General features: G+C 59.3%; 9 protein-coding genes and 2 non-coding genes across 11 annotated transcripts; 4 read left to right on the forward strand and 7 right to left on the reverse strand.

Moving 5' to 3' along the window:
- Positions 1-272: 272 nt before the first annotated feature.
- On the reverse strand, positions 273-1,496 carry A1Q1_04048 (transferase; the record flags this gene model as incomplete). The annotated part of the gene is made up of 4 exons (XM_014322425.1): positions 273-429; positions 504-755; positions 803-1,149; positions 1,395-1,496. The coding sequence occupies 4 exons, from the start codon at positions 1,494-1,496 to the stop codon at positions 273-275; spliced, it is 858 nt and encodes a 285-aa protein (XP_014177900.1).
- A 4,469-nt stretch (positions 1,497-5,965) lies between these two features.
- Positions 5,966-8,711, reverse strand: A1Q1_04049 (CRAL/TRIO domain-containing protein; the record flags this gene model as incomplete). Its single annotated transcript, XM_014322426.1, has 6 exons — positions 5,966-8,000; positions 8,038-8,084; positions 8,135-8,248; positions 8,290-8,413; positions 8,457-8,476; positions 8,523-8,711. The coding sequence occupies 6 exons, from the start codon at positions 8,709-8,711 to the stop codon at positions 5,966-5,968; spliced, it is 2,529 nt and encodes an 842-aa protein (XP_014177901.1).
- A 979-nt stretch (positions 8,712-9,690) lies between these two features.
- Positions 9,691-10,145, reverse strand: A1Q1_04050 (uncharacterized protein; the record flags this gene model as incomplete). Its single annotated transcript, XM_014322427.1, has 2 exons — positions 9,691-9,833; positions 10,010-10,145. The coding sequence occupies 2 exons, from the start codon at positions 10,143-10,145 to the stop codon at positions 9,691-9,693; spliced, it is 279 nt and encodes a 92-aa protein (XP_014177902.1).
- Positions 10,146-10,390: 245 nt separating this feature from the next.
- A1Q1_t475 lies at positions 10,391-10,476 on the forward strand. Its single transcript has one exon. It is a non-coding gene; the product is annotated as a tRNA-Val (tRNA).
- Positions 10,477-11,077: 601 nt separating this feature from the next.
- A1Q1_04051 (import inner membrane translocase subunit tim22) lies at positions 11,078-11,922 on the forward strand (the record flags this gene model as incomplete). The annotated part of the gene is made up of 3 exons (XM_014322428.1): positions 11,078-11,252; positions 11,493-11,704; positions 11,752-11,922. The coding sequence occupies 3 exons, from the start codon at positions 11,078-11,080 to the stop codon at positions 11,920-11,922; spliced, it is 558 nt and encodes a 185-aa protein (XP_014177903.1).
- A 301-nt stretch (positions 11,923-12,223) lies between these two features.
- A1Q1_04052 (uncharacterized protein) lies at positions 12,224-14,636 on the reverse strand (the record flags this gene model as incomplete). The annotated part of the gene is made up of 4 exons (XM_014322429.1): positions 12,224-13,924; positions 13,964-14,052; positions 14,129-14,194; positions 14,237-14,636. 4 exons carry the CDS (start codon positions 14,634-14,636, stop codon positions 12,224-12,226), a joined length of 2,256 nt encoding a protein of 751 aa, XP_014177904.1.
- Positions 14,637-14,899: 263 nt separating this feature from the next.
- A1Q1_04053 (uncharacterized protein) lies at positions 14,900-18,465 on the forward strand (the record flags this gene model as incomplete). The annotated part of the gene is made up of 3 exons (XM_014322430.1): positions 14,900-15,010; positions 15,115-15,456; positions 15,523-18,465. The coding sequence occupies 3 exons, from the start codon at positions 14,900-14,902 to the stop codon at positions 18,463-18,465; spliced, it is 3,396 nt and encodes a 1,131-aa protein (XP_014177905.1).
- A 172-nt stretch (positions 18,466-18,637) lies between these two features.
- On the reverse strand, positions 18,638-21,916 carry A1Q1_04054 (uncharacterized protein; the record flags this gene model as incomplete). The annotated part of the gene is made up of 1 exon (XM_014322431.1): positions 18,638-21,916. The coding sequence occupies one exon, from the start codon at positions 21,914-21,916 to the stop codon at positions 18,638-18,640; it is 3,279 nt and encodes a 1,092-aa protein (XP_014177906.1).
- Positions 21,917-22,205: 289 nt separating this feature from the next.
- On the forward strand, positions 22,206-23,803 carry A1Q1_04055 (uncharacterized protein; the record flags this gene model as incomplete). The annotated part of the gene is made up of 3 exons (XM_014322432.1): positions 22,206-22,221; positions 22,259-22,342; positions 22,380-23,803. The coding sequence occupies 3 exons, from the start codon at positions 22,206-22,208 to the stop codon at positions 23,801-23,803; spliced, it is 1,524 nt and encodes a 507-aa protein (XP_014177907.1).
- A 150-nt stretch (positions 23,804-23,953) lies between these two features.
- A1Q1_04056 (uncharacterized protein) lies at positions 23,954-24,793 on the reverse strand (the record flags this gene model as incomplete). Its single annotated transcript, XM_014322433.1, has 2 exons — positions 23,954-24,021; positions 24,061-24,793. The coding sequence occupies 2 exons, from the start codon at positions 24,791-24,793 to the stop codon at positions 23,954-23,956; spliced, it is 801 nt and encodes a 266-aa protein (XP_014177908.1).
- Positions 24,794-25,617: 824 nt separating this feature from the next.
- A1Q1_t518 lies at positions 25,618-25,700 on the reverse strand. Its single transcript has one exon. It is a non-coding gene; the product is annotated as a tRNA-Gly (tRNA).
- Positions 25,701-25,996: the final 296 nt, after the last annotated feature.

The raw sequence follows: 25,996 nt of genomic DNA on the forward strand, positions 1-25,996 counted from the left end.
TCCTTCCATATCTTCGGTCTGGCTCGCTTACACTCAACCCCTTTCCGTACACACGCGCTGCACGCATTGTCCAGTGATCAACACGCGCTCACTTTCCTTGTGCACAAGGGGTGACTCAGGAGAGGGGAACACGTTTTAATTAATAATCATCGCGTTGGGTTGACCGAGTCAGGTCCTGGCTAGAGGACGCCCGCTCCGCTCGCAGATGCGCACACGTTGGGGTCATGTTGACATTTCATACTGATCGTATCATTACTCCTTCGGCTGCGCCGCTACGTGTCATGCAGGGAACCTTGGATATGGGTAGGGGTGGGGATGGGAGAAAAAAGAGAAAGAGAGAGAAAGAAGAAGACGGCGGGGGTGACAGGGTGACGGGAATGCGCAACTTGGACTACATACTGCCTTAAACTTATGCTATACGCTGCCTTGCTGTACCGTGTTGAGGTCGTGAACTGCGCCCGACCTCGGCGTCCATCGGAGACACTCGGCCGAACGCAACTTACTCCTCATCGTTGTACAGTCTACGGAGATAGCGCGAGGCGACGCCGTAGTCGCGCTTGCAGTCGACGAGCAGCTGCTTGATCCGCTCTAACGCTTCACCCTCCTCGAGGTTCTCGCCGACCTCCTCGTCGCGCAAGTTGCCGTAGTGCTGCATCTTCTCGCACGAGTTCTGCACCTTGATGATGCCGAGCGCTGCTGATGATCCCTTCAGGAAGTGTCCCAGCGACGACAGGTTGCTGAGCGACGCCTCGGCACTGCAGATGTCAGTCAAACGAGCAATAGCATGCTGAAGATAACTCACATGGCCTCCTCCATCTGCTTGAACGTCGCCTCGGCCTGCTCAAAGTATCCCCACACGATGCCCTTGGAGAACTCGCGCGACCCTGGTCCATCCTCGTCGTCCTCGTCATCCATGTCCTGGATCTGCGAGAAGATCTCCATGTTGATGATTCCATCGGGCGAGTCCGGCAACGGCTCCTCGGCAGCCGGCTCGTCCTTCTTGCCCTCCTTCACGTCCTCCTTCTTCTCATCCTTCTTCTCCTCGGTGTCGGCAGCAGGTGCGGGTTGGGACGGAGCGGGCGTGGTCGGGGCAGGCGTCGCGGGAGCCTCAGCAACAGGCGCTGGGGAATCGGCGGCAGCAGCAGCAGGCTGTCGTACGTTATCGCGGTATGCCATGGCGTTCGTTCGGATAGACACGGAAGGAGGGGGCGCAGGATCGTCGTGACCATTGCGAATCGTGGTCAGCATGATGCGACGCAAGTCAAGAGCGCAAGCATGACAAAGCGGGGAACGCATGCGCGCTTGGATGGGTCGTGCGCACGAGCAGCGGCCAGGCGTACCCAGCCTCCCACCCAAGACGTCATCCGCCGTCCCGCCGTCAACTGAAAACTCACAGTAGCCGTCTCCTTGGCAGTGTCCTTGGTGTCCTCCGACTTGACGGGGTCAACCGGCGCAGCTACCGGCGACGCGGCAGCAGGTTCCGGGCTAGCAGGCATGCTGTGTTTTAGAATGCAGTGACGAGGTGCAGAGAGAAGTGGAGACCACGATGAGCTCCTTGGAAGTAGAGACTCGAAGATCGAATCAATTCAGGACGTCCGTTCCTTCCGTCTGGGTGTGCGTGGGCGCACAAGTGAAACGAAGCAGGTGTCCAAGTAGTCGGAGCACGGACCGCGTGAGCGAAGGGTGGTGGTGCGTTGGGTTCAGCGGCGAGAGTCCAGATGTTCAGCGGTCAGGAGCAGGAAGCGAGCACGGCGGTCGTCGGACGGGTGAGCACGGTATGCGATGAGTACGGGCGAAAAGACCGATCGAATGGCGAAAAAGAAGGCCAAGTGTCAGCTCGGCGTCCCACGCGCAAAGGAGAGGTCCAGGACGGCGGGGGACGGAGGGGGCGGCGGCGAGGCCGTGAGGACAGGGAAGGGAGGAAGGTGGTTGCAGGAAAACAAGGAAAAGAGGTCAGCTCGGCCGCTGGAGCGCTGGCTGATAGGCTGGTGGTGAGGACGCTGGGGCAAAACGCCATTGACGTCGATGGCGGGGGGAGGAAGGACTCGAGGACAATGAGGAGGTGACAGGTCCATTCCTCACTTTCCTCACGGACGCTCGAGCAGTGGGGAGGAGCTTGAGCCAATCTGCCAGGTGTGCCAGTGCGGGCGCAGCAGGTGTGGACCGAGAGGTGGGACAGTCACGGCCTGGAACAGTCACGGCGAGACGCAGGGAGGGCGGGGGTGGATTGATGCGCGGGGCGTTGCGGGGGACAAGCGGGAAATGACAGTGGATGGTGAAAGGGGAGGGAAGGAACGTTCAAGCTTACGGAGATGGGGAGTGGTGGACGTGTGATGGTGGTCGAGATGACTTGATGCCGTACGGCGATGATGACAATGACGAAAAGCGGGCCGGGGATGTCGCACCTGAAGGGAAGCGAGTGACGGGCCGCAGCGAGCAAGAGTCGAGACGGCGGCGTGCGGGGTTGCAGGGGGTGCGAGCGGCGGCGGGCGCGGATGTCAAGGTCGAGTTAGACGGCGAAGGATGCTGTCGAAGTTGAGATGCGTGCAGAGATGGTGGATGATGGATGAGCGATAGGCGACCAAGTGAAGGTGAAACCGGGGTACCGGGGTCAGGTTGAGGTCCAAGTTCCTATTTCCTTGGATGGGTCCGATGGTCAGGTGGGATATCGTTTGGGTCACTCCTGGCTGCCTGGCTCACTACTACTGGCTTCCTGGCTGGGCGGCAGGGCGCTCGGGGTGACGGCTGTTGGGCTTGAGGCTGGAGGGCTTCGGCGCTGCGCACGCTCAGATGGCTGTTGACTAGCAAGCGATAGCTCGTGCTTGGCTGCTTTTGTTGCCAAAGAGTATCGAGCAAGATGCGTAAAGGTTGATGCACTAGGTGGACGCAATAAGGCAGCATTCAGACGACCAGCAGATCGCCAACCAGCACCGTCGATAGGCAAGCATCCTCCGCTGCATACATAATCCTCAGACATCGTATCAGGGCCCAAGGGTTGCATTAACCTCATCAACTGGCATGCTTCTCGGACTATCACAGCAGACTCGTGCTCATCGCTGGCCAAAGTTGCCCGCACCGAGAGCACGCCCCCCTCCGAGCAGCTCGTGACCAGCAAGCGTGCCAGGTGCCGGACCTGCCGAGGCTGCCACCTGACATTGCAAGAGGATTGAGTTGAAGACGACGCCGTGGTCAGCAGAAGCGGAGGCGGCGCGCAGAGGCAGCGAGACTGTGAGCAGCCCGGCGAAGCGAGGGGCGTTCAGGCGCGCGGGGAATGTACATGCGCCCTCATCCCCATCCTGCATCGGGCAGCGTATCGCAGGCCTCGTAGAACGGCGTGATGGCACGCAACCTGCTCTGCATGCTCTGCGCCCTCAGTGCGCCCTGCGAAGCTCAAGCGACGCCCTACACAGATATCGGGTCGCGCCCAGAGACCTATGACGTCTTGCCCTGGCGTCCTACTCTGTCCTGGCTGTCCTGGCTGTCCTGGCTGTCCTGGCCGTCCTGGGTTTGCCCTGGCGAGCCTGGCGTGCCGCGCCGTCAACCCTTGCGCCCTCCATGCCCTCCACCCTGTCTTCTGTTTGCACCTCCTGCTTCCGTCCTCCGTGCGCGCCGTCTGCGCGTCTGCGCCGTGTGCGCCGTGCGCGCTGCGCCTCCGCCCTCGCTTGGTGCTGCGGCGAGCACAGTCCGACAGGCCTGGCCAGCTCATCTTCCATGCACTAGCGCTAGCGCATGTATTTGGGGGTCTGCGCCGTGCCTGCTTTTGACTCCGCCGGTGTGCTGCTCTTCGGCTCACCCAGAGCCCAGAGCTTGCCGTACTGCCTACCACGCTGCCAGCCTGCAGCTGGTTGGGGAAGACGCCTCGTTTCGAGGCAGTCAAAAGCACACAAAGCTCAGCCGCTCGGCAGCGCGGCAGCACGGCACAGTGAGGACAAGCTGACACACGATGAGCAACAGGCTCATTCGCCTGCACGCCTTCCTGCTTCTTCCGCTGGCCCGCTTGACGCCGCGTGCTGCGGACGACTGTTACCGTGGCTCCGCGGCGGTATCACAACCCCCTCCTCACCTCGTCTCTCGTCGTCGATCACCGCTGAGCAAAATGTATAGAGCCAGACGAAAGTCATGTCGAGGCAAGTGACACGTCCCCTCTGCCCCATCACTTGCTGCACTACGTCACACGCAGCCTGCGGCATCCTCGGCGTCTGGCACTGTCTGGAGTTCTGGAATCTCGGCCTCGGGGCCTCGGGGGCGAGCCTTGCGAGCCTTGTTGGCAAAATGGGTGATTGACGTGCTACACCCTCCGGCGTCTTGTTCGGCACCTGCGTCTAATTGTTCCTTCTTGCAGCAATACGCGTATCTCGTTCACTGCTGCTTATTGATCGCGGGGCCGGGGATGGCATCGTGTCGCGACACCCACACAGCGGTACATCTGCTCACGGGTGTGCAGCCGGCAGCCGGGAGAGCGGCGTGGCGCCAAACAGCACAAGCGAGGTTCGGAACGTACGGCAGCAAGGGCTACATGTCTTGTTGTAAGTGGCTACCTGGGTCCAAAGGACCCCAGGGAGCAGGGGGACGCGAGGCGGGAAACACGCTGGTACGCTGGTACGCTGGTACGCTGGCGGCTGTTCCTGGATCCGGTAGCGGGTGCCGTCGTAGCTGCCTCGTGTGTGATCGGGAGTCGAGCCTCGCGCGACTCGCAGAAATGCATAGCTCAACTGCTTCGTGAGTGGAGATGTTCTTGCACAGAATGAGCCGGGTGGTAAGCAAAAGCTCACATGTTAACTGAGAGAAGATTCTGGACACGTGAACGTCTCACCCGCGTCACCCGTTCGTCGCCGAGTCACTGCGTCACTGAGCGTCACTGAGCGTCACCGCCGTGCTAGTCGTGCTGCTATTGAAGAAAGCGCGAGTAAAACCCGCAAAGCCAGCAGGCTTTAAGCAAGCAACGAGGTCACGAGGCATATATGGACAGAACCCACAGAAAAGCGGGGAAAGAACAACAACGCACTGGAACGGCTTTGGGGCAATTCACATTGTCGCTCGAGCTCACTCTTGAGCTTCACTGGATTCGTTGGAATTCTGCAACTGCCGAGGCGTCGAGGGTGCGCTAAGCTCCTCCTCACATCTTGTGGACTTGCGGGACACCGGCGCGAGACGTCCGAGCGAGCCGGTCTTCTCGCACATGCCGCTTACCTCTTCGGCCTAACCGCACGCACGAGCGTCGTGAGGACATGGCGGTGAGACACCCGCTTGCGCGCCAACAGAACGCACGAACGCCCCGCCTTGGCTGATGTCTAGGAGCTCTGTGTCAAGGACTCTGCCCCATGATCTCAGAGCTCAGTCGGCTTCACTGCTAGCCGCCCTCGGCGCCGCCGCGCACAGGAGATACTTACGCTTCAGTGTTCAGCTCTAGTACGCTTGGATACTGGCTCCGCACGGACCTCATTCGGCCCCGCGAAGATGGTGCTTCCGATGACCTGGGTAACCCACGAGGACTGATGAAACATCCCCACAGAACCACACTGACCCGTCAGAAGAGCTGAGAGACGTTTCACAGCGCGCTGGCCCTGGGTCTGCCATGATCCATGGCCTTCAAACGGGCTGCCCACCGAAGACAGGAGGGCCGTGCTCCGCCGTCGCAGTGATCGAGGACTGCGCACTGATCGCGTGCACGCTCGATCGCCCGATCACACCGGCCCCACGGACCGCCCTCAACCGCCAGCGTTGGCGTCCGCAACCACAGTATTATATGCATCACTGGAATAATTAGACGCGGGGTGGAGTGGGTGATACTCTGCTGGTGGTACAGGATACACAAGGGGGATACTCCTTTCTGACTAGAACTACAACTCGAGGGACACAGAGTGTGAAGGGAAGAGGATTCGTAAGGACAGAGGGTTGCGTGTCTGCGAGTGGAGTCGTGTTTTGAACGAATGAGGGCGCTATACACAGTTGAAGAAGAGGTGCGTTAGCTGGACTGGCGCATGTTGCCCCCGTTGCGGGGCAGTGTCGCCCATGGCGGCTGCATGCCCAGAGTTGGCGCGTTAAACCTCCAGCGGTCCGTTTGCATCTGCGGGAGACGAGGTGGGGACTCGTGCGGGACAAAGGGGGCAGGGTTGGTGAGGTAGGGCATGCCGGGGACAGGCCGGCCGGGTGACTGAGGTGAGCGCGGCGGGGATCTCGGTCCCTTCACGGCAGAGTCTCGGGGGGGAACCCCGAGTGGCGAGGTCCGCGCAGGCGGAGACTTCCCCCAAGACTTTGCGTTGACAACCGTGTGCGTCTTGACCTTGTGATGGGTGGGGCTCGGGGGCAAGAGCGTCGGGCTGGATGGGAAGGGAGTGGGGCTTGACGGGAATGCGTCAAACTTGCTCTTGACCGAAGCGACGTCGGAGCATTTGATCGTGGCGTCATCGTCGTTGGAGCCCTCGCTGGCGAGCTGTGCTTGGAGCTCGGCTTCCAGTCGAGCCTCGAGGGCGAGATGAGAAGTTGAGCTCATGGCGGCCGGTAAGATTGCTACCCATCGATCGTGAGGTGGAGACGACACGGAGGACATGTAGTCGGTAGAGTGGTCCCCGTCGCTCGTTCCGGTGTCAACGGTCGAAACTGAATCCCGCTTTGACAAAGACTCGATGCCGTGATCATCATCACCGAGGTGTACTCTGGAAGTGAAGGCGTCCATACCGTCTGGGGCATTTTCCGGAGTTGTGATCGGCTCGGGTTCCGCGTCCGTGTCGGACTCGGCAGCGGGAGTGTAGATGTCAGGCTCGGGGTCACTGACGGGTAACAAGTCGGTAATCTTCCGCTCCTTCTCGACGTCTCTCGACTGGCGGCGCGGCTGCAAACGCAGCGCAGGCTCATCCCGATACGGGTATCCAGGCTCCGTAGCAGCCCTTGTGGCAGCAGCTCTGCCGTTGCGGTGAAGTGGGCGGGTGGTGACCTTGGGAGATTGAGCTTCGAGGCTGTTAGTCCGAGCTCTCTCCATCGGTGGCGAGGGCAACGGGGGTGCTGTCGTTGACAGTGCAGAGGACGAGATGAAGCTTTTGAGACTGCGAGGTGGCGGGGGCGGACGAGGGTACATGCGTGGCTGTGGTTCCTCTTCATCCTCCGAGTCAAGGGTCCAGCTGGAACCGTTGTACCTGCGAGCGTGAGGGTGGTGATGAGGCGCCCTCAACGACGATTTGCGCTGAGGCGCTCGGGCGGCGACACTAGAGCCGGAAGTGGAGGACCCAGAATTAGACAAGGTGTCGGCTTCGGCCCGCTGAATCGAGCATCTTCGCTGTGGAGGGAGGCTGCTGGGAGGCGGGGGATTTGTCTTCAGCCACTTTTCATTCTCCTGAACTCGTTGAACGAGGCCATGTTGGGACTCAAGACTTGTACTGGTCATGTTGGGGCGTGCGCCAGTAGGACTGGTCTTGGTACCGTGGAAGCTCCAGTTGTCCTTCCATTGCTTGATTCCATGCTCGGAGGTGTATGCGTTGACGGACGGGGGAGTAAAGGCCGAATCTTCTGACGAATGCGTGTTCTCCGTCATGACCGACACTTCCTCCTCGATGTCGACCGCAGTGGTTTCGCTGGAATTGCGCTCCACTACCTTGAACAGTCGCTCCTCAAGACCACATCTGCCGCCAAGTTCTCGCCAGCGTCTGAGGTGATCTTCTCTCCGTTCTCGGCAAGTTGTGACCAGCGTTTCCCAGTACGCTTCGGCGTCCCACGGGACGTCCAGCTTTCCGCCGGCGTCCTTAAGAAGGCGTTCAGATGGGACTTCGCCATCTTTGAAGATGACTTCCGATGGGCAGATCTTGATCTTGCGACGTGCGGACCAGTCGACCATAGGCCAGACAAGACCGATGAAGGTCCCGATCTGCCAAGGAGCGTCGAGGACATAGGAACGAGAGAGGACCTCGGGGTAATAGTTGCCCAGCGAGGACATGAGCGTTCGAGATACCGAAACCGAGGCAGGGAGACCCTGCTTCTTGGTGAAAGGGAAAATGTTGATCAAGGCACTTCGTCGTCAATTATGCAGCGACGGCATGGACTCACGTTTGCCCATTGGCCATCAGCTCTGTAGCGCGTTCCACGCAAAAGAGCTAAGGTGGGGTCAGTATCGCGATCGACGCTGACGTGAGCAGATACGCACCACGAGCCAAGGATGTCGCTTGTTCATAGGGAGTTGATCGCGGTTGCACAGCATGTAGAGCAGCGGGCGACCATCAGGTGCAAAGTGGCAAAGGAATGTCTTGCCCATGTCGGACTGTCGGTTGTCAGTGGCAAATTGGTGGTTGTCGTGCTCACATCGAACTTCATCCTCCTCACCCACTCGTCAAAGTCGTCAATTTGGTGCGTGCGGCGCCAAATGATAGCCTTCTCCAACTTTTCAACACATGCTGAGATATCGCCTCGAACCGAGGTCAGGAATCTGTGGGCGGTCAGGCGGAAATGGTCACCTCGGCTATGCTCACCTCAGATAGGCATCCCGCGACTGAATGTTAGTGATACTGAAGACTGCTGTTCCCGCAACTACTCACCAAGAACATCTTCTCGCGCTCTGTGAGGGGCGCTGTCTCCTTCTTACCCTCGCCTACAGGGAGAACGAGTCCATCTCTGCTAAAGTGCTCGTTGCATCGGTTGACACAGTCCCACTGATGTTGGGTCAGAGACATCACAGGGCCCTGGCCTCCAACTGGAGTGCTGAGCAGCTTTGACGGGAAGGGCATGGCCGATGTGCCGTCTGCTGTTGAGGGAAGCGAGGGTCGGAAGGGAAAGGATCGCCACAGCTCGATGCCAGAGCGGCAAAGACAAGTCCGGTCGACCTAGCAGTCGGAAGCCGAGTATCGAGTGACGCAGATGTGACGACCTATTCGGAAAACAAGAAAGAGCAAGGTCCAAAGAACAAGGAGGTGAGGTTAACGGCGACTGAAAGAGAGGAGCGAAGCGTTAAGAATGAGCGTGGTGGATCGTTGAGAGTCGAGAACCGGAGTGAGAAGGTGAGGAAGGCGACGGCATGACAAGTAGCCTCAAGTAGCACCCGTCAGCGAATGACCACCGGGCTGTTCGTCTGACCAGGAATCCTGGTACGGCCTGGCAGGGCTGATCGGATCTGTGGTGGTTCTGGCGTGAGCTGGCGCCTGAGTCAGGAAGCCGAAAGACGAGGTTGGGTAGAGCTAGTGCCCTTGTGGAGAAGGGAGCAAGTGCATGTTAGAACGGTGGCCAAAGCCGTGGTTGGAGTGGATTTCAGTTGAGAGAGGCAGGCTAGAGCGAGCCCGAGATCGCATGGGATTCGCGGAATGGCCAGTACCCGGCGTGCTTGATCGCCTCGGCTGTATCCAACATAAGCTTGGAGCTACCTGACAGTGCCTAGCTGATGGCGCTTATGGCCGCTGGCCGCGCTTGCCGCTCTCTGCTCTCAGGCTCCTCGCTGCCTTCCTGCCTCTGTCCCCGTGCCCTATATCCGGCCAGTCTGCAGACAGAATCCTCTTGCGCCGGCACGACGGAATACGGCATGATGCTGCGAACGAATGACGTCCCGAGCAGAGCATGCTTTCGATCTTTCGAAGCCCGATGCACGCGCAGCAGTGATCTGTGTTGATCTGCCAAGACTCATTGCACCCAGGATCGCACAGGATCATAGGGTACATGGAGCGTGCAAATCGCAGCTGGCGGGCAGTGTATACGCCGCTCCCTGGCGCACTGGCGCTAACCCCGGTACACACCCTCCACCACACAGGCCCTGGGGACCAGGAGGTTTAGCGCTGTTCGCTGTGTTGGGGAAGTTTGACCAAACCTCTGATTGCCCACTGCAGGGTTACAGTCAATGGGAGTACAACTAGTTTGGCTAGCTGAACGCCACAGTTCAGTAGTCATGACCTGGCGTCGGTGGGCACATGCGCATCGAGCCATTCACCCCCATTCACTGGTCGCGCGATTCCATAGTCCGCGCATGGCGCACCAGCACTTTCGATCGTGCTAACGCCGCAGGCCGTCGCACTCTCGGATGGAAGGTGGTCACACTCACGATCATGGTGCGCGCCGTGGGGCCCTACGGGCAACGGGACGTTGGGGTTCTCCGATGTGCCGAATTTAGCTTGGCGCTGGGGGCCGTTTCGTCTGAGCTCCTCTGAGGACCGAGGACGTCGTCGTGGTTTGGTCATGGCGAAGCGTTGAGCTTAAACTGGCCCGTGGCTTTCCAAAAGAGGGTGATGGAAGTTGATCTGTGCATGATGTGTTAGGTTACAGAAGGAAATGCGAAACCGAGAACCCATTCGAACAACTCGATGTGCGGCAGCAGCGTGGGTTCGACACGTCCGTCTGTACGGCGAGCGATCAGCACGGGCGTAAGCAGGACGCTCAGGCACCGAGCGTGATGCATGCAGTCCGCAGCAGAGCGAACGTCTAAGGCCACTTAGCTCAGTTGGTTAGAGCGTATGCTTAACACTTGACGCGTTACGCATAAGGTCGGCGGTTCGACCCCGCCAGAGGTCATTCTTTTGGGAGTCGCAATCGGGGCTGCTTGCTTTTAGACAGGATACGGGACATAGACTCACCATGCGGAAAGGCGATCCGTCGCCTTACGCACGACTGCCGATCGACACTTAGCACTTAGGACAATTCCAGTGACACTCCGAGGTGCATGGCGGAGTGCGTATGACCGGCACATGTGACAGCTGTTTCAGACGTCAGTTATTCCATAAGCTACGGCGTCTGCAGTCTCCATTGAACGATCTCAACTCAGTTGCAGTTCGTTCAACACATGGCCTCTAGCGTGCATGCCGGATCAATGGGATTCATTCTTCTCTCCTTGACGAGCTGAAAGAATACCATCATCGAATCTCCGGTCAGCCTCCCGCGGATGAGTGGCATGAGTGGAGACACCTCCACCAGATCGACCATTGTGGTCTTCTGAGGCTACTAACCAGGAGGCTCAAACAAAATCAGGGACCATCACTTCGGCACGCACCTCCATCGGCGGCGGAGGCGGCGGCAAAAAGTTGGAACGACCGGCTGGGTGGTCGCCCGATAGCGATCGTTGGCTTTCGACTGGCCTGACTTTCCGAGTTGATATAACCCCACCCCATCAGCCGACATGACCCAGCAGCACCCCCTCCTCGCCCCGATATACGCCCCCGGCTCCGAGCCGTACCCTCCCGGAACGACGCAGGACGAGAAGGATGAGGTCCGCAAGATCCAGAACTGGACCAAGCAGATGAACATGGTTATGGAGTCGTGCCCGACCAAGGTTGTTATGGCCGGTGGAATGGGTGAGTAGGACCTAAGCTTTCATGTTGCCGAACACCTGCACGACATGGTGTCTAGAGCTTCCTATGTTTGGGAGTGTGGGTCGTTGGTCTGGCGATCATGTTCTTCAATCGTCACCGAGGTTCGACGAGTCTGTGTCTGACGCTGTTGAGGCCTCAGCAGCGGTGGACGTGTTCCACAGCGCAGTACATGCAGGCGTTCGGTATAGCCATCTGGTGCTCCGTGACACAGCTGACTCTCAGGTTTCCTGCTCGGTGGATTCTTCGCTATGATGTCGGCGTCTTTCGCGATCGAGGACCCGATGTCGCGAGCATCGCAGGAGCTCCGTGACCAGGGCATGAAGGGCCAGGCGAAGCACATGTTCAAGGAGATGGGCCGCAACATGTGGACCTCGGGTAAGGGTTTCGCCAAGGTCGGAGCCCTGTACTCGGGAACGGAGTGCTGTATCGAGGCTGTGAGTGTCCCCCTAACCAGCTTGTGCTCTGTAACGCTGACAGGCAGTACCGTGCGAAGAACGACATCTGGAACTCTGTCGCGGGTGGTTTCCTCTCGGGTGCGATTCTTGCGCGCAACGCCGGCCCGAAGGCCATGGTCGGTGGCGGTCTCGCGTTCGCCGGATTCTCCGCCGCCATCGACTGGTGGCTCCGGAAGGCGCCTGCTGAGGAGCCTTAAGCGACCACCTCTGCAACGCCCAGAGCATAAAACCGGGTCTGCCAGCCAGACTCGCACACACGACACCCTTCCGGAACCAGTGTTAGACTTAGACTTACCCTCTCCCCTCAATATCTCCCCCGCTTCGCCAGGAAGACGGATGGAGCGGATCAGGATCTCAGAGCTACTTTGTTGTACTTATGCATCGCATCGCTCTTGCTCTGTGTTCTCGTGTATTGGCTGACGAGTTCTGCTCTGCAAAATGCAAATTGATGACATGTCCGGAAAAGATCTATGGGCGTAGTGCTGGTGATGCTACAATCTACTTGTTCTTCCTCTTCTTCTCGAGCTTGCCGAAGACCTCGTCAATCTCGTCTCCCTTCCTCTTCTTCTCCTTCTTCTTCGGCTCTTCCTCCTCGGGCTGCTCCTCCTCCTGCTGGTCGGCAGCCTGGCGCGCCTCCTTTTGGTGCGCAAAGTGGTGCTTCAGACCAAGCTGCTTCTCGCGCCACTCGTCCGGTCGACGCTGGAGCAGGTGCAGCTCGAGCTTCTTCGCCATGAACCTTCCGTAGGCGTCGGCGGCGAGCTGGGTCGCACTCGGAATGAGGGAGCGCGCAATCTTCTCACGCAGGAAGCCGTCCGCGGTCGCCCAGATCGTGTCCGCGACACGAGATCCAAGGCGGTCAGACGCCAGCTCGAGGTAGTGGCCAACAAAGGCAAGCGGGAGCTTGCGCTTGTACTTGGGCGGCACATTGGCAGAGAGCAGCACACGGTCGAGGAGACGCGAAGCGATCGGCGACGACGCGTAAGCCAGAAGAGCGTCAACGGGCTGAGCGAAGAGGCTCTCGAGCACCTCCGTGGAGTCCGGCATGTCAACCAGCGCCTGCAGCAGAAGGCAGCCCTGCATGTTCGGGTCGAGGGCGCCGCGGGGCCTCGCGTTTCGGCGGTTCTCCCACGCACTGCGGCGCTGCGCTGCCTCAAAAGCGGCCTCCGCATCCTCGTCCTTCTCCCGCTCGGCGTCATCGCCGTCCTCGGGAACATCCTCGCCGTTCTTGATCGCCTCATACGTCGGGACCGTCTTCAGCGCCATGAGCGCGGGCACGAGATCGTTGTTTCCCTCGGGCAGCTCGGTCGCGCTCTTGACCAGGCCCATGACCTCGTCACCGCCCTTGCCGAGCGCAGTCGCGCGCTCTGCGAAAGCGACGAGCACGCTTGTGCGCGCCGTCTTGATCAGGGCCTTTCCACCACCGACAGACTGGACCTCGGCGATCGCCTCGCTGAGGCCGTCGGCTGAGAGACGCGAGACGCCCTTGGCGACAACGAAGTTGGCGTACGGGTGGGAAGCAAACTTGCCGAGCTTTTTGCGGAAGTATGTCTTCCACAGGGCCTTGAAGATCTTCTTCGGCGCGACCGAGAGCACAGCCTCGAACAGGCGGGTACCCGTCGGCGACACCAGAAGCGAGTACAGGTACGGCTTCTGCTCCCTGTCTTTGGGGTTCGACGCAAGGCCCTCCGTGATAATGTCGAGCAGGCTGCCCTCCTTCTCGCTGTCGCCATCCTCAGCTTCGGCCTCCAGGAAGAGCTGGACGGCGGCACTTCCGACCTTGTTCACGCCCATGCCGTGCCACTCTACCGGAGAGATGCGCTGCATCACCTCGTCGCGGACCTTCTTCCGCAGCGCAGCGACCGACTCGGGCACTTGTCGGTCTGTCGGCTTCTGCTCCTCGTCGCCGAGAATCGACTTGCCCTGCACGCCCTGGCCCTTCCTGAACTTGCCGGAACGCTTGGAACGAACAAGGCCACCGTCACCCTCACTGGCATCGAGCGAAGGAAGAGCGCGATTGGGAGTGAGGACGAGCAGGAGGAGTCGGAGAGGCGGGGAGGCGTGAGTGTTCGTCAGGAGCGAGGGGAAGCTGGGGATCAAGGTCGTCGTAAGCGAGGTGATAAGCTCGGCCATCGTCGGGAGAACACCCTCTTCCGGGTTCTTCTCCTGCTTCTTCTGTTGCGGCGGGTAGATACCGCGGGTCTGATGTCAGCTTCGCCTAGTGCAACAGCTGTTACTCACCTCGCGATCGAGAGTGGAGGCGGCGAGCGTCATCCAGGTCTGCACAATGTGACTTCCGAAACGATGCGTAAGCAGAGTCTCCCACTTCTCTCCGAACGAGTCACCGATAACACGCCGGCCCCAGTCATTCAGCGAGGGAAGCAGGCGCTCAAGCACGACGCCGACCTCGGGGTCCGTGGCGACCTGCAGCTCGTGTCCGCGCAATTCCTGCAGCACGCTGCTCAGGAACATCTGTCGGTCTGATATCAGCTTCCAAGCAAAAACAGTACTCACCTTCACGCTCCTCTCCAGCAGCGCCGGCGCCCTCCCAGTCCTTGATCTGGTCCTCCAGATTCCGGAAGTATGCCTTAACATCCGGGTCGAGGACACCGAACGGGAAATCGGGATCGTACACGCGGGTCCAGTTAGCGGCTCCCTCCTCCGGCTGCTCTTCCTCTGGTCGGTGGTCGAGCTCGGCGGTCTGCTCCTCGGTCTGGGTCGTAACGGCCTGCTGGCTCGCGCCGCCGGTTCGCTTCAGGATGGCAAGTCGGGAAGGGTGGATGCCGCCGATCGACTCAGGCTCCGCGGCAGGAGCCGGCGGAGCGTCGAACTCGGTAGTAGGAGCAGGGGCAGGCGCCCCCTGCTCAGTCTTCGGCTTGCGCTTTCCGCGCTTTCGGATCTGCTCCTTCGGCATGGTGGTGTGGGGTAGTTGCAGATCGATGGACCACTGAACATTTCAATATTTAGACTTTTGGACGCGGTCACGTGAACGGTGGCAAGCTCATAGAATCTGATGCTAATGGAGACTGTTATGGCAGCAGTGGTTGGATTAGGCAATAGTCGCCGATGTCTAATACCCACACGGGTGTAAATTTGAGACCTCCACTTCGTAAGGGTCGCCGAGCTCATGATACCTTGAATTTTGGAACGGCGACGGTCACCGTAACAACAACCAGCATGGAGAAGCCGCACAAGGCTCACCACAAGCCGTCCGCGGGCTCCAAGCTCGACAAGAAGGACAAGGCGCAGGGCGTTGACCGACGCCATGCTCATGGTTACAACCCGAAGGTAAGTGCTACTACTAGTCCACTGGTAGCTAACCTCAGGCGTTCACCTCGCAATCATGGCGATCGGCGAACATCGCTGCGCGCCGAACGGCGGACATTGGCCAGAAGAGGCTCCATGTCCCTCTCGTCAACCGCAACCCCGAGGAGCGCAAAGTGACCCAGGAGAAGGGACAGGGCATGGACGAGGGCCGCATGCCCCCGCCGCCCATCGTCGTCGGCATCGTCGGACCTCCCGGTGTGGGGAAGACCACGCTCCTCCGCTCGCTCGTCAGGCGATACACCAAGCACAATCTGAACGACCCCCAAGGTCCGATTACTGTTGTGTCCGGAAAGACGAGGCGTATCACTTTCGTCGAGTGCGGTAACGACCTGAACTCTATGATTGATCTCGGCAAGGTCGTTGACCTCGTGCTATTGATGATCGATGGAAGCTTCGGCTTTGAGATGGTGAGAGTCCTTCAGCCATGGTTGAGCTAATATCAGGAAACTTTTGAGTTCCTCAACATTCTCCAGGCTCACGGTTTCCCCAAGGTCATCGGTCTCCTCACCCACCTCGACCTCATCAAGAAGCAGAGCACGCTGAAGGACACGAAGAAGCGCCTCAAGCACCGTTTCTGGACCGAGATTTACCAGGGAGCCAAGCTCTTCTCGCTTTCAGGAGTCATCAACGGCCGCTACCCCGATGCCGAGATCAACCTGCTCACACGATTCATCAGTGTGGTCAAGTTCCGTCCGCTAGTGTTCCGTAACCAGCACCCATACCTGCTCGCCGACCGTCTGCAGGACCTGACGCCTCGCGAGGAGGTGCGCCAGAACCCGAAGATGGACCGAACAATCACTCTGTACGGCTACGTCCGCGGACCCAATCTCCCGGCACGCAACGCCAAGATCCACATCCCCGGAGCCGGCGACCTCGAGGTTAAGGAGGTTGAGCGTTTGACCGACCCTTGTCCGCTTCCCACACTTGAGAGCGAGCGTCGTCGTCGCATGGGAGAAAAGGCAAAGTTGATTCACGCCCCTATGAGTGATGTTGGAGGAGTCATGTATGACAAGGACGCCGTTTACGTGAACGTCCTCGGCTCGTTCTCCAAGGACGGCGACCAGCCGAAGGGCGAGGGAGAGCGCATGGTCATCGAGATGCAGGACGCGCAGGCCACCCTCGCCGAGGGTATGGAGAAATCTCAGATCAGGCTGTTCGACTCTTCCTCTGCTCCTCTCACTGTCGACTCGGACGGCAAGCGGAAACGTCGCGCGGCCGCTCCTCGCTCCGGCGGACCAATGCTCGGTGCCGCTTCCGACGACGATGAGGACTTCGATGACGAGTTCGATGAGGACGAGGGAGGTGCTCGTATCGAGGAGATCGACGACGATGATGAGCAGGAGAAGGACGTCGCCTACGCGTCTTCTGACTCTGAAAATGACCTCGACATGGTCACTGGCTTCGAGGAGAACGGAAAGCATATCAACCTTTCAGACGACGAGTACGACGGTTCCGAGCCCGAGGCGGACTTTGGAGAGGGCAGCGAGGACGACGACGACGAGGATGATGAGGACGATGAGGACGTCCCCCAGTGGAAGCGCAATCTCGCTGACCGTGCGGCCACCGGGTTTGCTGAGCGCATGCGTCGTCGCCGCGACCTTATGTCGATGATCTACGGAGATGAGTTGTCGCCCGAGGAGATTGCCGCTGGCAAGACCCGCCCTTCATCCGCCGACGCCGAGTCATCAGCCATGGCCATGTCGAACGACGGCTTCCTCCGTGTCCAGGGTGGAGACAACGCTGGAGACGAAGGAGACGCCATCAAGGAGCCCGTCGATGTCAAGGCTCTCGAGGAGCGCTGGAGCGACGAGACTATCCTTGACGGACTGCAGAAGATGTTCATCTCCGGAGCGATGGGTGAGGAGACTGCTGAGGGTCTGCCCTACGAGGAGGAGGGAGACGATTTCGAGGACCTCGAGGGCGGGGATGGCGACGATGAGGACGGCGAGGACGGAGAGAACGTTCCGTATGTCGGCATGAAGCCCGACGGATCCGGACAGGTCGACCACATCAGTGCTCGTGAGGAGGCTATGGCGCGCAAGAAGAAGGCGCTCGCGGCCAAGTTCGACGAGCAATATGACGATGAGGACGAGGAGAGCGGCATGGACTTCTACGACCAGCAGAAGGCCGAGATGGCTCGCCAGCGCGCTCTCAACGAGTCCGAGTTTGAGGGCATGGACATCGACGCCCGTGCCCAGATCGAGGGCTACCGCTCTGGAATGTACGTGCGTCTCGAGATCGACAACGTGCCGTGCGAGCTTGTGGAGAACTTCGACCCGAAGTTCCCGATCATCGTTGGTGGTCTCCTCGCCGAGGAGGAGCGCTTTGGGTACGTCACCGTGCGTATCAAGCGTCACCGTTGGTTTACGAAGACTCTCAAGACGAACGACCCGCTCATATTCTCCCTCGGCTGGCGCCGGTTCCAGTCGCTGCCGATCTACCATCTCGACGACCACAGTATCCGAAACCGCATGCTCAAGTACACTCCAGAGCACATGCACTGTTTCGCGACGTTCTACGGTCCTGTCTCGGCGCCGAACACGGGTCTCGCCGCCTTCAACAGCCTGACCAACGATGCTCCTGGCTTCCGCGTGTCTGCGACCGGTGTCGTGCTCGACGTCGACCGTAGTACCAAGATCGTCAAGAAGCTCAAGCTCACGGGTACGCCGTACAAGATCTTCAAGAACACCGCTTTCATCAAGGACATGTTCAACAGTGCGCTTGAGGTCGCCAAGTTTGAGGGCGCCAACATCCGTACCGTTTCCGGTGTTCGTGGTCAGATCAAGAAGGCGCTCGCCAAGCCCGAGGGCGCCTACCGTGCGACGTTCGAGGACAAGATCCTGATGAGCGATATTGTCTTCCTGCGCGCGTGGTACAGCATCGAGCCGAAGAAGCTCTACAACCCCGTCACGTCGCTCCTGCTTGCGGACAAGAAGGGCTGGAAGGGCATGCGTCTTACCGGCCAGATCCGCCGCGAGGAGGGTGTCGACACGCCGCTGGACCCCAACTCGGCCTACCGCACTGTCGAGCGCAGCACGCGCCGCTTCAACGCTCTCAAGATCCCGCGCAAGCTCCAGGCCGACCTGCCGTACGCGTCCAAGCCCAAGGTCATGAACGCGCAGAAGAAGCCGACGTATCTCCAGTCTCGTGCGGTTGTCATGGGCGACGAGGAGAAGAAGGCTGTCGCGCTTCTGCAGCAGATCCAGAGTCTGAAGAAGGACAAGGTCGCACGACGAAAGGAGAAGCAGGAGGAGCGCAGGAAGGGACACCGCGAGAAGGTCGAGGCGAGCGAGGAGCGCAAGGCGGAGAAGATCCGCGAGGAGCGAAGAGAGAAGGCGCGCCAGGACGCCATCAAGAAGGCGCACCTTGAGAATGGCGGCGGTGCTGGTGGCGGCAAGAAGAGGAAGCGTGGTTAAACATATCTGTCTCAGGTCACACTAGACCCACATGTATGCATTTTCTAGACCCCTAAGTTGCTTGTGCGCCCGAATGTCCTGATTTCATGATGTAATGCAGAGCCAAATGATGCTACCAAAGTATGATAATGTGATACAAGACTGTTTGTTATGCTTCTCAATCCTCCCTCGCCTACTTCACATCCTGCGGTCCTGGGGCCGGCTTGATCTGCTTCGGCATCTTGACGCTGCTCGCGCTTCCCATCATCTTCTGCACGTCGCCGCGGTTGAAGTAATGCGGCGCGAGCTCGTACAGCCACTCTCCCTCGATCGGCATGCACTGGCGCATGTATTCCTTGCTCGTAAGGACGAGCTCGTAGTACAGGATGAAGCGCGGCGGGGGCTGCATGCCAATGAGACCCGACGACGGGTGCATGTAGACGGTGTGGTTGTTCTTCGTGGTCTTGTAGCCACCACCCTTGTCGAGGCGCGCAGTGTTGTAGAAGTAGCCAGCCGTGATCGCCTTCTGGACGGGGACAACGTCATTCGGGCAGCTCTCGATCACAACTTCAACTCGGTCGCAAAGACTCGCCAGCTGATCGCGGATGTCACGCACGCGACAGAGAGACTTGTACTGCACGAAGTTCTCATAGCAGAACTGCTGGCCATAGCCCGCCTCAGCCCACTGCTCGAAGATGTTGAGCAGCGTGAAGTGGTCGCCTCCTGGCTTCTGGAAATTCTTGTGCGCCTTGTCGGCATGCACACGCTTGTCCTTCGGCCGGTACAGGAGCGATCCCGACTCCTGCAGCATCGAAATGATGATGAGCACCTCGTGCGTGCACTTGAAATTCTCGCTGTTGATGATCGCCTTCGAGAGCATCGGGTCGACGGGGAACTCGGCCATGCGGCGACCGAGACGGGTCAGCTCGCCCTTGTGGTTGAGCGCTCCGAGCGCGTACAGCATTTCGAACGACCGGATGATCGTCTCGGCTGGCGGCTTGTCCAGGAACTCAAAGTTGAGGATGTCGTTAATGCCGAGCGACTTCAGCATCAGCACGACCATGCCGAGGTTGGTTCGTTGGATCTCTGGTATCGTGTCCTCCAGCAATTCATTCTTGTACGCCCACTTGGTGTACAGTCTGAACGCCTTACCAGGTCCGACACGTCCGGCACGACCCGCACGCTGATTCGCAGAGGCGCGAGAGATTGGCTCCACCACCAGCGACGACATTCCTGTTTTGGGATTGTAGTTATTCTGCTTGACGAAGCCCGGGTCGATGACATAAACTACGCCATCGATTGTAATCGACGTCTCAGCAATGTTGGTGGCCAAGACGACTTTGCGCGCGCCTTCTGGTGTCGGCTCGAAGATCTTCGTCTGCATTTCGCTCGGAAGGTTGGCGTAGATAGGTGCGATGATAAGCTCAGGCACCTTGTCGCCGAGAGCGTACATGGTCTCCTTGAGATTCTCCTCGCAAGCCTCGATCTCATCTTGACCTGTCAGGAACAAGAGGATGTCACCCTTCGGTTGGGTTGTGTGGATCTGGAGAATGGTCGTGACGGCAGCGTGAATGTAGTTGGCTTCAGGCTGCTGAGTGTAGAACATGTCGACGGGGAAGCGGCGGCCTGGAATGTCGAAGATGGGAGCGTCGTCGAAGAACTGACTGAACTTTTGCGCATTGAGAGTAGCGCTGGAGATCAGAAGCTTCAGCTCTGGTCGGAATCGGGCAATGTCCTTGATGAGTCCGAAGAGAATATCCGTGGAGAGTGTTCGCTCGTGCGCCTCGTCGATGACAAGCGCAGAATACGTTGAGAGCTCGGGGTCCGTCAAGAACTCACGGAGGAGCATACCGTCCGTCATATACTTGAGCACCGTCTTGTCGCTAGTCATGTCCTCGAAACGGATCGAGTAGCCGACTTCTTGACCCAGACGGCAGCCAACTTCTTCAGCGACACGGGCAGCAACGGACATGGCGGCGACACGACGCGGTTGCGTGCAACCTACCTTCATGCCGCCTGCAGTGTACCCGGCCTCGTGCAAATACTGAGGAAGTTGGGTCGTCTTGCCCGAACCTGTTTCGGCGACAACGATAAGCACCTGATGCTCAGCGATGGCCTCCAACAGCTCATCACGGAACTCGTACACAGGTAGCGACTTTCGCGTGTCCTGGATGGACTGGTGCTTCTTCTCCGCCTCCTCGACCTGGGCGAGCAAAGCTTCAGCCTCAGGGTTGAGCGTACCGTCCAAACCGCCCTCCTGCAAGAACTGGATACCCTGACTCTCATCGAAAACGTAGTCATAGCCATCGTTCTCGTCGACGACCTCTTTGTCTAGAGCTCCAGTGACAAAGTCCGTGCGGTACCGCTGAGACTCCTCCCAGGTATCCACGTCGGTCGCGAAAGCCTCCTTATTTTTGTCCCTTTCCTCGTAGCGCTGATACAGGGCGTTCTTCTTCTTCTTCGAATCGAGACGACCCTGCTCTGTGATGTAGTCCTCAGGGAGCATGTAGCCGTCCGTGCCATCGTCGATCTTCTTGCGCTCCTCGAGGATCTTGATGAGCTCGATCTTGCGTTCGTGCTCCTCGATTTCCCTCTTCGACAGCTTTTGTCCTCGGAACAAGATCTTTTCGTCCTCCACTTCGAGCTTGAGCAAGTCCAAGCGCTGCTCTTCACGCTTCTGCAGGTACGACTGTCGGGAGCGTTCTCGAAGATCCGGCATGACCTCTCTCCGCGCCTCGGCATCCTCTGCGAACAGCTGCCGACGAGCAGCCTCCTCCGTGCCCTCGTTGGATCGGTCTTGAACGATCTTCTTCGTCCGATCTTGATCTTTGTTCTTCATGCGCTCGGCGAACGCATCTCGCTCTGCGAGATCTTCCAACCGCTCCCTCTCCAACCGCTCCTCCTCAGTCTCCTCAGGCTCCGGCGGCTCCTCATCACGGACAGGAGAATCGAATCGGGCACGTTTTGGTGGCTCTGGTTCTAAGTCTTCGGGGTCAGAATCCCAGTTGCCCTCGGTGTCGCGCTTTCTTGATGATCGTTCAAGCTTATGGGAAGCGACTTCACGGTCCTTATCCTTGCTCTTGCTCTTCTTCTTTTTCGAAATCCGCTCCTCTTCCTCGGTCACAAACGTAAACTTCTGAGTGTTGACTGTCGGCGCGACCTTCGGCTTCTTCGTCTTCGTCTTTCGAGGAACCAAGCCGTGAACTTGGGTGGCGAAAGCTTGAGTGTCGGGGGACTCGGAGAGACCAGCAGCCAGCAGCTGGTTGTAAAGATCACCAGGTGTTTTAGCGGAGAGAGCTACCATGTCAGCGCTAGACTCTGCCTGCTTGTTCTTACCAGCTGAGTGGACGAAATCGGTGACGGCGCTATCAGCAGAGCCGAGCAGCTGTGATGTCAGCTTCGCGTGCGACGTAGAAGGTGCCCCACTTACCCGCACGAGGTTGTCACCAATGAACTGCCTGAGGTCCGCCATGTTTATCCTCAGAGCACTTCTGGACAAGCTTTCGTCAACTTGCTCGTCGTCTGGCCCCGGTGTCGGTACGAAAACAACGTCTATCAGATGAACGGTCCGAACGCGAAGATGTTGGTGACCGAGATCGATCGGGCGGCAAATCCTGACGTGTGCCACTGATACAACTGCTTCCGCTCGTTGTAACCTCAAGTTACTTCATTTGCGTGGTGATGTATGGAACAACAGCTCGAGCAGCCTCCATCTTTAGCAGAGCCGGTCCATCGCATCCGCTCTCAAAAGCACGGGAATCATGTTCTTCTGTGCCAGTGAGTACATAACGTTCCGGCGCGTGACTAACTTCAGTTTCCGGATCGCCGCCTACGGCTCCCGTCGTTTCGAAGACTTCGGGCACTGTTTACGAGAAGGCGCTGATCGAGCGGTATATCGGTAGGCTCACTTGTTATCGAACACAACTAACGTCCAGACGAGAATGGAACGGATCCGATCACTGGCGAGCCGCTGACGAAGGAGGACTTGATTGACGTCAAGGCCAAGCCCTCGACGCTGCCGCCGCGCCCGTCAACGCAGAACTCGATCCCAGCGCTCCTGACTGCTCTCCAGTCTGAGTACGACGCGATCATGCTCGAGTCTCTGGAGATCAAGAAGGCGTTTCAGAACTCGCGTGCTGAGCTCGCCAACGCGCTCTACCGGGAAGACGCCGCGACGCGAGTGATTGCGCGATTGATCAAGGAGCGCGACGAGGCGCGTGAGGCTCTGTCGTCGATCCAGGCGTCGGTTGGTCTTGCGCCGTCTGCCTCAGCGGCTGCTCCGGCGCAGGATGACGTGGAGATGGAGAGCGGAGCGCTTCCGAAGGAGGTTGAGCAGGTGCTCGAGGAGACGAACGCCTCCCTGTCGTCGGTCCGCAAAAAGCGCAAGCCGGCCCCGGGCTACGCGAACGCGGAGGCGGTCAAGACGTACGTTCAGGTGAAGGAGATTGGCTCGATGCACGGCACCAAGCCCCCGGGAGTGAGCGCGCTCGACCTCAGCAAGGATGGCAAGACGATTGTTACCGGAGGAATGGACAAGGTTGTGCAAGTGTTCGACATTGAGAACGAGAAGTCGATCGCCACGCTCAAGGGCCACACCAAGCCGGTTACGCACGTAGAGTTCCGGGAACAGGAGGGTCTCAACCGCATGGCCGTGTCGACTGCTGCCGACAAGACGGTGCGCTTCTGGGGCGAGGACGGTGGCTCGTGGTCTGCCAAGGGCCACATCTCTGCCCACAAGGGCGACGTCACAGGCCTTGCGATCCACCCCTCTGGTCTCTACGCTTCCACTGGTTCGACCGATAGCACGTGGTCGATGCACGACATTGCTTCGGTGAAGACGATTGCGACGTACAAGCCCGTTGGTGGAGAGGAGGGCTCGTTCTCGTACACGTCTCTCGACATCCACCCGGACGGTATCCTGCACGGTCTCGGAACGAAGGACGGCCACATCCGTGTCTGGGACGCGCGCCAGAACAATGTTCTTGCCGGCTCGCTTCTGGTCCCTGGCGGCAAGGAGATCACGACGCTCTCCTTCTCCGAGAACGGCTACTACCTCGCGACGGGCTCGAGCGCGGACAGCCTCGTGAGCGTGTTCGACCTGCGCAAGCTCAAGGTGCTCTCGAGCTGGAACCTGCCGAGCGAGAACTCGGTGCACGAGGTGCGCTTCGACCCGAGCGCCCAGTTCCTCTCTGTTGCCGGCACCGACCTGCGCGTCTACGCGAACAAGAGCTGGGACGAGCTCCTCAAATTCGACGACAACAACGGCATCCTCACCGCCGCTCGCTTCGGCAACCTCGGAAGCGAGATCGTCCTCTCCGGCCTTGACCGCACCGTCCGTGTCCTCGGACAGCAGCAGTAGATTCCCGCGCAGTGTTGTGGTACCAGTAGCAGTAGTTATTAGTGTTTTAGATCTGAATGCATTACAGAGATCCTTTACAGCCATGTAACCCGTTGCATATATCGTTCCATCGTGACTGCATAGCGCCCAGCCATCCTACTGTCGTAGCGCTTAGAGCTCCTTGAGGTAGTTCGCCGGCACGAGACCCTGCCTCCCGTCGTCGTCCTCGCACGTCCACCCTGCGGGTCAGCTCTAGGCACGGCAAGCGAGCTACTCACAGTCCTCGCTAGTCTTCGCGATAATGTTGACGATCTGATTCTCCTTGACGGGGAGGTCGGTTGCGTCTCCTCCATCATAGTCGTACTGCGCCTGGGCGCGGTTACCCTTCGCGGCACCGCCACGGCTGGGCGGGGGCTGGGGCGGACCCGTCGTGCGCGGTGTGTAACCACCACCCACGGTGCCTCCAGTAGCATCGGCACCAGCGGTACGGCTGCGCGGCGTGTCGCCCGCCTTGGCGAGCTTGTCGTTGAAGCTTCCGGCTCCGATCTTGCCCATCGCGCCCGAGACGTGCTGGTTCTGCGCAAGCTTTCCGACTCCGGAGCGGCCAAACTTATATCCTGTAGAGGCGAGCGACTTGGCGCTGCCCATCAGGCCGTCAGCGCGGTGGCTGCTCGACGACGTGAGTCCTGAGCCCGGCGTGTGGTGCGTAGCGGCGGGCAGAGAGGGGGAGGGGGTATGGCGGACAGGCGGTGTCGCCGCGGCATCGTGGTGCACGGGCGGCGGCAGCGTGCGTCCGCCAAGCGCCGGTGCGGCTCCGGCAGTTGAGGAAGACGAATTCGCCGTCGAGCTTCGCGGCCGGCTGCTCGAGTCGATGCTCGGCGGGGCAAGGCCGCCCGGGGAAGGCAGGGGCGACTCGCCCCTCAGGTGCGCCAGGTGCGGGCGCGACTCGAAGTACTCGTCCAGCAGGGCGAAGAACGCCTGCTTGTCTTGATACGTCAGGTTGGCAAACATGATGTTTGGGGTGGATGGGGATGCGACGAGAAGGAAGGCACAGCACAGAGATAGCCAGACTGGTGGTGAATGACGTCGGCGGTGGCTTTTTCGCACTCGCCGCTCAGAGCCGCCGATCACCGGCTTGGCACAATGCTAACCGGCTGTGCCGACACCGCTGGTACCGCTGGCCTCAGTTGCTTGCGTCGGTCCATCAGTCACGGTCACTTGCGTATGCGCATGCAATGGTGAGCACAGGCTCTGCGCAGTTGCTCAATATAATTGGCGGCAGCGGAAGGGCACTCTATGGCGGCAGCGGAAGGACAATGGAGTGCGGGTTGCTTCTCAGCGAGAGCAGCCAGCAGGGCTCGACACGTGAACGCTTATTCATGGGGTTCTGCCGGTTTACGGTCTGTATGGTGGGCTGTCTGCTTGGCAGTCCGTTCTACTTTTGTTGTGCTGAGGGCAGAGGCGATGCACAGCACCACGATTGCGAGATCGTTGGAATGCCAAGGGAGCGAAGGCAGTAAGGATCGTACAACCGCCAGCACCGCCATTACGGTCTGCTCACTAAACTCCGCTAACTACTACCTCCTGTCAGAAGGCCTCCCATCGCGCAAGACGAGCATCACTGCTCTACACTTCGTCAACAGGATCCGAGATCGCAAACTACGCAAGGGGCGCCTTCAGCTAGCCAGCTGATCAGGCACCCCGATCGATCAACCAACCACGGCATGCGCAGGGTCTCCACTTACCACCATCCTATCGGACCCATTCGTCAGCTCGTTACACCGTCTTTCCACCGCATATGATGCATAGAAGGGGTCCAAAAAGCAAGAGCTGCTTGAGATGTCGGGGATTCGAACCCCGGTAAGCTGCTCGAACCACGAATGGAAGGCAGCCATCTTAACCACTGGATCAACATCCCAGAGCTATCGGAGAGATGCTGACTGCCGGTGCGGCGGGGCCGCTTTGGCTGGACTCAGCGCCGCTGCCTCGATTGGACGAATGCATGCTCCGGTCGCGTCGTGCATAGGGACCAGAAGGTATCCGCATTCGATGGACAGGGAGTTGTCGTGGGATGTACAACGGAACGAACACATCCGTCCGACGAGAGGCGCACTGAGGGAATTGCGTATACGGGAGTCGGGGCAGTTTCAAGTGTGCTGCGATTACTCGCGCTTAGTCAGTGGGAGTGGCTGCAGGGTACTTCAGGCGTCCCGA

This window comes from Trichosporon asahii (assembly GCF_000293215.1).
Source record: "Trichosporon asahii var. asahii CBS 2479 unplaced genomic scaffold scaffold00070, whole genome shotgun sequence".
NCBI classification, from domain to species: Eukaryota; Fungi; Basidiomycota; class Tremellomycetes; order Trichosporonales; family Trichosporonaceae; genus Trichosporon; species Trichosporon asahii.